Raw genomic sequence first — 9579 nt, forward strand, 5'->3', positions numbered from 1 at the left:
TGTAGTTCTTTTACTTTTCTTTTAATGAGAAATGGGAAATTAAAGATTGAAGAATTTTGTTGATATAGTGATCTAATTAATTTTCTTTTCTTTCGAATCGAGTATTTATTGGAAATCTATGTGTCTTTAGGTTAGTGGTTCGTTAGTACGATCAAGACAAATAAGAAAAGACTTGCTTTTTCATTTTTGATTATAGTTTAAAATCATCTTCCGTTATACTTTAGATTAGTGGTTCATAACGATCAAGACAAATACAAAAAGATTTGCTAATGATTGATAAGGATATAAATTCAAATAATAATAGAAGATAAAAAAAAACAGATACATTAAGTTTTTGTTATACACGTATTTTAGAAAGAATCAACCTACAACGATACGTAAATCATACCATCATACATATTTTTCATATTTCTATTTGTTTTCACAACTCAAATTCGTGACAGTTGTTTTGATATATATAACAAAAAAACATAGTATACCGACGAGTGGTTGAGATTTTCGTCAGCAATTAAAATAGATAAATCCATCCACCTTTTTTGTAATCCTATATTATATAGTTGGTTGAGCTCGGTGCACGGATTTATATCGATAGAATTAGGGGTGTAAGTCTTGCCCATACTACATAAAATGTCTCGTCTTACATTTTTGCTTTTTAAAACATTGATCGTATTAAATCGATAAATCAAATTAAATTGGAAAAAAAATTATTAGTGATTTGGTATTGAAAAAAAATAATCAATTTGATTTGATTTGATTTCAACTAAACAAAAAAGTATATTTGTCTATACTTCATCCTGCTTATAACGAATAGGTGTTGTAGTGCATGATTCAAATTTAGTCGGGCTTCAATACGAGTTTCGAACACGAAAATAAGAAAAAAAATTAAATTCTTTTGATAAGTAATAGACATTATAAAAGTATAGGCTAAGAAACTAGTCATTTAAATGAAAGATATTTAATAGCGGAAATGAAATCTGTTGACCTCTTACAAAATAAATAGAAGAAAGTAATTTTGTTAAAAATTTCTCATAAAATGAAAAATCTCTTGTAAGAGGATACAACATAAAAAAATAATAATCATATTTTTAAACAAAGAAAGTATAACCAAGTTCTTTATGTAATATTTTATATTTGTTATATCCTCCTCACCCACCCAACACCCTCAACCCCACTCCCTACCCCATTCTATGTAGTGTTTTACTAAATTACATATAAATGCTCATGAGATAACATTTTTTATTTACTTATTGAGCACTAAAAAATAAATAAAACAACTTATTTTTCAAGTATACATTTTCTACCAAAATCATTCTCCTTCATACCAAACTTAATCCTTAATATCTCACATATCGCATCAAACTTGATGTTATTTTATCCCACCTTTCAGGTGAGGTAGGATAAGCAAGTCCGAAGGATTATAATCCCAAGATAACTTAGTCATCGAACCAAATGAGAGTAATAACTACGTCTCAATCCAAAACTAGCTGGAAACAGCTATAAGAATCCTCAGACCTGGCAAAACTTTAAAGGCATGCATAGGGTTATATAACCAAGCATTTTGTTCAAAAAAGTAAAGCAATGACAATGAACCAAATAAATATTCCAAAAGATGTTTCGATTAATTGTAAAAGCAAATGTAAAATTCCAGAAAACCATAATGTAAATTTTGTTCTAAATAAATGTCTAATGCAGCTAGAGCTAATTTCATCTCTAGAACAAACTCCCCTTCCAATTCAAATATTTTCAAAGAATATGATTCTTTCTCATGTAGTAAGCCCCGTCGTCTTGCATACCGGGCATAAATTCTTCTGCATGAGCCATTGCTTAATGCAGTCTGTATGGAAATCATGTCCACACTCTAGTGTTCCAAGACCATCTCCGTTGTTATATTCCTCCTGCAAATGATTGAATACACGTTAGAACTTTACTTTACGAGGTTCAATGATGGAGTTAATAGTAGAGAAGGTCAAATTGAGTACCCGGCATATGCAGCATGGTTCTGCTTCCTCAGGTTGTTCTGTTTTTATGCTAATAAAATTGCGCTGCTTCAAACGACTTGAAATAGTTTCTTCACTAAGCCCGGTGCAAACATCCCCAATGCGCTCTCCGAGTGCCAATAACTCCTGGAAACACATCACATAGGCAGAGTTTTAGCACATCATTTCCCCATAGGATGTAATGTGATTCTGTTTAAACCACTAACCTCGTATGACATATTATCAACATCAAGACGCATATCCCTGTGGCGATCTTGAATCTCCGGCATCCCAAAGAAGACCGACTGATCAAGGATCATAACATCCTGGAATATGAGGAAGAGATATTATGATAGCTAATTCTATCAGTTCAACTTTTTGCTAAGACAAGAAAAGAACAAATTTATAACATCTTCATGTCGTATCATTTTAACATGCCTCTAACTTCCATTGTTAACAACATACCCAATATACTCCCACAAGTGAGGTCTGGGAAGGGTAGAGCGTACGCAGACCTTACCACTACCTCATAGAGGAAGAGAGGTCGTTTACAAAAGACCCTCAGCAATAACAAAAAGGGGAATAGGTACAAAGTCCAAAAGTGTGCCCGCCCATCTCTTTCTACATGATGATTATCAAAAAAGAAATATGCCCCAAAACAAATACATTCAAGTCCAGGACCCAGATGGGTGGAGGTAAAATGACTTGCTGCGGCTTGTTCCCTTTAAAAACTACTAGACATTCATGCAGAGAAAGAGCTAATAAGATTTCAGTTGCTGCACATGCATTCTAGTTTCTAGAATAGCCATGTACTTCGTTCATGCTTTTGTTTAAAGAAATTTCTTCAACTGTAGCCCCTCTACCACATATCACGTGGTTCAGCTTAACTATTCTTTTCACAAAGAGAAAAGAAACAGAATTGTGTTTGACTTACCTTATATGAAGTAGTCAGCCAAAAGTAAAAGGTCCGAAGGCCAGAACTTTCGTGTTATATTACATTATTACTGTTGCTGCTATATACCAGGTCATAAAAGATTACTGAAAAAGATTTTTATCTCTAATCGAGCATATAACACAAAGACATGCAAAATCGGGACATATAAGCCATCATTCAACTGAAAGGACATTAAAACTCTGACCTCAAAATATTTTAATTTTTCAGATAAGGCAATAGTAAGAATCTTACCTCAACACTTAGCCCTTCACCCCTGCGCATAAGATCTAATACATGGCGAATCTGTTCAATAAAAAGAAATTTAGTTGGTCGGTAATTTTTAAATAGAAGGCTTCAACAATGCAAACTAAATCGCATCACAAAAGCCTTCAGTGAAGCCAAAATTATGGTAAAACATTTGTGACACCTATAAATTTGATGCATATCCTCCCTAATTTGGATTGATTGATCAAATTAGGGACAGGTATGCATGTATAACAGTTGGCAGGCCACCAGTTTTATCCCTGATGAAACCCACTGCTTAATTTAATCACTAAAGAAAATCTAATGGCATTGGGATGACTGGATATAACACCTGGCCCACACAAAAATTTATGCTGAATGAGCCAAGGAGGTGATAACTACAACATGATCAATGAACTGAATATACCTCAGTGACTAGCCTACTTCTTCCTTCCCGTGCAGCAGTCAAAGTCCTTGAGGAATTGGAGAGTCCTATAGCATCATCAAGATGTCGCTCCAGTGCACTCGATGTACGATGCTCATGGTTTCCAGGAAGTGCCATCTCCTGTGAGATAGGAGAACTCAAACGTAGTGGACGACTATTACCATTAACACCTCCAGATCCAGTGCTAGCTGGAGACAACAAAGATCTACGGACTAATTCTGACAGCCTCCGGTGATATTGAGGAGATCTGTGGAGAACCCTATTAGGAGAAGAAGTGTGGACCCCTGAACTGGATGCGACATTTCCAGCAACAGAAACATTTCTTCCAGCTAAATTCAAGCTGGCAGGATTTTGGTTCAAGTTTCTCCCATTAGTTGAAGGTATGAACATAGGATGTTGTGAGATGTTTCTTGACACACTTCTTGAGTTAGGCTCTTCAAATGTTGCTGAATTTCTCTCTCGAGCAGAACTTGATGAACTGCCAGTTCTGGAACTTGATGCTGAACTCCACCTAGTCTGTGCACGTCGATGCAGAGAAGAAACATGCATTACAACAGGCTGCCTTTGAGTATTTCCACTGTCTGCAGCAGGCACAGACCTCAAATCCAAAGGGATATTAGGAAGTAGCTCTGGTAATTGCTGTTCAGATGACCGATTAACATTTCCAACATTATCCACATCAGGAAAGATATTACTGGGAAGATAATCTTGCTGGAGTGAGCCATCAATCCTCACCCTGAAATTTCTATGAGAACTTTCTGCACTTCTTGAAGCCGGAGTACCAACAGGAGTTACCGCAGCGGCTCCTCCCATGGTAAGCCCAAGTCTTGGGATCACATGCTCTGACATATTGATGCTTCTGACACTTTCTGTTGGAGCAGAGATATTTGCATCTGTACTCATACTATGTGATGCAGGTCCAGAATGCCATATGCTATTTTCAGCAAGAGGAATATAATCAGAACTTCCACTTCCTGAAGATTGTGCTAGATATCCTTCAAGTGTTTTTCTCTTACAAAAGCGCCTAGAATCCGGTGAACTTTCTGGCCTGCCATCACCACTATCATCCGTCAAACACCCATTACCTAAATAAGTACAAGCAGATGACATTCGTTCTTTTCCTGGTCTAACAGAATTGTATGGAGTACACTCCATCACTTGACAGCCATCGTCATTGTTGTCACTGCGCCCCTCAAATGCTGGATTTCTGTTGATCTCATGAGGAATGGTGCTAGAACTAGAACCTTGAGAAAAAAAATCATTCAATGACATAATGTTAGAAGACCCACATTGCTGTTCGTTACAGATTAGTGAAGGTTCATGATATGTAGTCATTGCGGATGACCATCCATGATCTGCTTTCTGCTCACTCTGACTTGCACAATTCGGTGCAATAGAGGAGCTGGATTCTCCTAAACTCCCCCTGGTTACATTCTGTCTCTCTTGGCTCATAGGATTGAAGAATGGAATATTAGTCGCATTAGAAGAAACCATATAATCTGGCAGGTGATTCTGTGCAGAATTTTGCAAACTATTCCAACATATCTGCTGATCTACACCACCTTCACTAGGCGTCGAACCATGATTAAAACCTAAAGTTTCTTGGAGGGAACCAACGGTATTCTGTTTCCCCTGCATTAGGGCTATAGTATACCAAGCTCACAATCTCAAAGAGGGTTTGAGATAGTATTGTAGTGTGAGAAGATTCACACACTTTTTCCTTAGCAAACCTGGAAAATTTAAGGTTAAACCATACTTAGTCAAATTCAGGAAGCTAACCTACGAGAGCAGTAAAATATAACTATTATCAACATATTATGATCTATGATGTAAGAAATGCAGCTCCAATGCCAACAGAAGAAAGATTGGTGGAAAATATCACTTCATTCCACTAAAGCAAATATTTTCATACCAACTGTTGGCTAATAAGCATGCATATTAGCATGCCTTCACAACCAAATTCAGATACAATTACATCTAGTCGATGCATACGCATCATGCTCTCAAAGGCATTCTCATTCTCATTCTCTTCACAGAAACAAAACTTACCCAAAAGAAGGCAGATAAAGACACCTCTATGTCAACCAATAAATTGTAACAAAAACACGAAGCCCCAGCATTGGTGTACATGTTTATCCGGCATCATAGAACATTTTACATTGAATCAAACATCCGCAAGCCAAAAAAGATTGAACCTTTAAATCAGAAAACTATCAAAAATTTCAAGAAAACACCCCACTAAAAACCCCATCTCAGACAAAAACAAATTCACAGATAACACCAGAACAAAAAACCTTGCAGATAAAGGGGGAAAGCCCAATAAACAGCAATAAAAACATGAATCCCTAGCATTGGTGGACATGATTATCCGGCATCAAAGAACTTTGTGCATTGAATCAAACATCAGCAAACCAAAAAAGATTGAACCTTTGCATTAGAAACCCATCAAAAGTCTCAAGAAAACTCCCCATTAAAACCCCCATCTCAGACAGACAAATTTACAGATAACACCAGAACTAAAAAGCTTGCAGATAAAGGGGGAAAAGCCCAATAAACAGTAACCAAAACATAAGTCCCAGCATTGGTGTATAAGTGTGTCCAGCATCAAAGAACTTTTTACATTGAATTAAACATCAGCAAACCATAAAATATTGAACCTTTGAATCAAGTACCCATCAAAAATCTCAAGAAAGCTCCCCATTAAAAACCCCATCTCAGACAAAAACAAATTCACACATAACACCAGAGCTAAAAAGCTTGCAGACAAAGGGGGGAAATCCCAGCAAACAGCATTGTACATGTTTATCCAGTATCAAAGAACTCTTTACATTGAATCAAACATCAGCAAACCAAAAAAGATTGAACCTTTGCATTAGAAACCCATCAAAAGTCTCAAGAAAACTCCCCATTAAAACCCCCATCTCAGACAGACAAATTTACAGATAACACCAGAACTAAAAAGCTTGCAGATAAAGGGGGAAAAGCCCAATAAACAGTAACCAAAACATAAGTCCCAGCATTGGTGTATAAGTGTGTCCAGCATCAAAGAACTTTTTACATTGAATTAAACATCAGCAAACCATAAAATATTGAACCTTTGAATCAAGTACCCATCAAAAATCTCAAGAAAGCTCCCCATTAAAAACCCCATCTCAGACAAAAACAAATTCACACATAACACCAGAGCTAAAAAGCTTGCAGACAAAGGGGGGAAATCCCAGCAAACAGCATTGTACATGTTTATCCAGCATCAAAGAACTTTGTGCATTGAATCAAACATCAGCAAACCAAAAAAGATTGAACCTTTGCATTAGAAACCCATCAAAAGTCTCAAGAAAACTCCCCATTAAAACCCCCATCTCAGACAGACAAATTTACAGATAACACCAGAACTTAAAAGCTTGCAGATAAAGAGGGAAAAGCCCAATAAACAGTAACAAAAACATAAATCCCCAGCATTGGTGTATATGTTTGTCCAGCATCAAAGAACTTTGTGCATTGAATCAAACATCAGCAAACCAAAAAAGATTGAACCTTTACATCAGAAACCCATCAAAAGTCTCAAGAAAACTCCCCATTGAAAACCCCATCTCAGACAAAGACAAATTTACAGATAACACCAGAACTAAAAAGCTTGCAGATAAAGGGGGAAAAGCCCAATAAACAGTAACCAAAACATAAGTCCCAGCATTGGTGTATAAGTGTGTCCAGCATCAAAGAACTTTTTACATTGAATTAAACATCAGCAAACCATAAAATATTGAACCTTTGAATCAAGTACCCATCAAAAATCTCAAGAAAGCTCCCCATTAAAAACCCCATCTCAGACAAAAACAAATTCACACATAACACCAGAGCTAAAAAGCTTGCAGACAAAGGGGGGAAATCCCAGCAAACAGCATTGTACATGTTTATCCAGTATCAAAGAACTCTTTACATTGAATCAAACATCAGCAAACCAAAAAAGATTGAACCTTTACATCAGCAAACCAAAAAAAGATTGAACCTTCACATCAGAAACTCATCAAAAATCTCAAGAAAACTCCCCATCAAAAACCCCATCTCAGACAAAAACAAAAATCCACAGATAACATCAGAACTAAAAAGCTTGCAGACAAAACGGGAAAAGCCCAATAAACAGTAACCAAAAACAAGAATCCTCAACATTGATGTAAAAATAGTCCAAAAAATTCATCCAAATCCAAGAATTTACCAGTGAAACAGCAACCAGAAGAAACATCAAATCTATGTAACCAACCTGAAATATAAAAAAAATAAAATATCAGACAAAAATCTTGAAAAAATGATCAAAGATTTTGAGCTGTTTAGATTGAAATTCCACATGTTTTAAACAGAGAAAAACATACAGAACTCACTGCTTAACAGAAGAGAGAGAGAGAGAGAGAGAGGGGGGATTTGGAGAGATGGGGTGGAGAAAGAGGAAATGAAAGAATACATACACACACAGGGAGAGGGAGAGAGAGAAGAGGAAGCACCAAGCAATCTTGAATTTATTTATGTAAAAAACAACTCTTCTGTCCACAAGGCAACTAATAAGGCAAAATAAGAAGTTCCATAAGAGAATTATTCTTTTGTCCTAAAAAGAATGGCTAAGTTCCGGCTATAGATTTTGAAATTAAAATTTAAAATTTAAAATTTTGAAATTGTGATTTTTAGAATTTAAGGTTATGTTTGACTATGTATTTTATAGAAAGTTTTTCGGAAATAGTTTTTCTATCTCTACGAGTATTCTTTTCAGACCTTATATGTGGAATTTCATTATTGATATTTGAATATGTATTTTATTAAATTTATAGTAACATTTTGCACCTTCAATATTTGCACCATTTTTTTAATTGCACTCTAACCTCTTGTTATTTACTAATTTGTCCCTTAATCTATTGACCTTTTTTGCAAAATTAGTTTAGAGCTCATTCTTATTATTTATTAAAGAAAAATCTATTATATCCCACATAAAATAAACTCTAACACAAATTTGCAAAAAAAAAAGTGAATAGATTAAGGGGCAAATCATAAGGAAAAAGAGAATAGGGTGCAAATTGAAAAATGGTGCATATATTGAGGGTGTAAAATGCTAAGAATGTCATTTTACTAAAAAGAATTTTAAGTTTTGTAAATGAAAATCTTAATTGAAAAATCGGAAAAAAAGAAGTTAAACACAAATTTTCAAAATCTAATTCAAAATGTTGGTCAAACACTAGATAAGTTTGAAATTTAATATTATAAAAATCCAAAAAAAAAGTAAGGTGTATAGTGTATACTACTATTATGTTTGAATGCATGTAATTAAAGAAATGGAAAAAAAAAATCAGCATCTTATGAATTGTTATACATTTATTGGTTTAGTGAAAATATTTTTTATTAATTATGTTAAATAATAAATTTGTATATTTAGTCAAATATTATGTATTTATTGTATTAGTAAAAGTACCAGATCTAGATAATTTTATTATGATTAGTGACTGAACACATTTATTGAAAAATTACGTTATTTATATTAGTAATAAATAAAATTAAACATAAATTAGCTTTAAATTTTTTGTGTACTAACTTTTCAAAAGTAGATGAGATTTCTTTTTCTTTATTTATTTTTCATGGTAAAAAGTACTTGTTGACTAGTAATTTATTTATTTTTTCGTACCAAAGTGATGAAATGGAGAAGAGTAAATGAATTTTGTAAATTAGGTAAAGGAAAGTGAAAGTGAAAGTAAAAAACATTATAATAAGTATACAATAAATAAAGATGAGTAGGTTGTCACTGCAGTTGCAGCTGCTTGCTGGCTAATTGGTTTTCTTCTATTAGAGTCCGACGAAATTAAATTTGTATTAATTAAAAATTTATATTGAAGAATAAAATACTCTCTAATAAAAATGACATGATATCTAATCTGTATTGACCCTAAAATTTATGATTATATATAAAAAATTATATATATATTTATCACTCCATTACGATCTTT

The 9579-nt window shown here is 34.3% G+C and overlaps 1 protein-coding gene across 3 annotated transcripts; it reads right to left on the reverse strand.

Annotated features, from left to right (window-relative positions):
- Positions 1 to 1579: 1579 nt before the first annotated feature.
- Positions 1580 to 8155, reverse strand: LOC102580028 (E3 ubiquitin-protein ligase MBR2-like). 3 transcript variants are annotated; one of them, XM_006342572.2, is made up of 7 exons: positions 8059 to 8155; positions 7812 to 7856; positions 3581 to 5328; positions 3163 to 3213; positions 2204 to 2302; positions 1980 to 2123; positions 1580 to 1895 (listed from the first exon to the last, which is right to left on the reverse strand). In XM_006342572.2, exons 3-7 carry the CDS (start codon positions 5234 to 5236, stop codon positions 1764 to 1766), a joined length of 2082 nt encoding a protein of 693 aa, XP_006342634.1. In that variant the 5' UTR covers positions 5237 to 5328; positions 7812 to 7856; positions 8059 to 8155; the 3' UTR covers positions 1580 to 1763. The 3 variants fall into 3 exon arrangements, with proteins under 3 accessions (XP_006342634.1, XP_006342635.1, XP_015162115.1); XM_006342573.2 differs by having other exon boundaries at positions 7975 to 8059; XM_015306629.1 differs by lacking the exon at positions 8059 to 8155 and adding an exon at positions 7966 to 8057.
- Positions 8156 to 9579: the final 1424 nt, after the last annotated feature.

Source organism: Solanum tuberosum, unplaced genomic scaffold (assembly GCF_000226075.1).
Source record: "Solanum tuberosum cultivar DM 1-3 516 R44 unplaced genomic scaffold, SolTub_3.0 scf00034, whole genome shotgun sequence".
Lineage (NCBI taxonomy): Eukaryota > Viridiplantae > Streptophyta > Magnoliopsida > Solanales > Solanaceae > Solanum > Solanum tuberosum.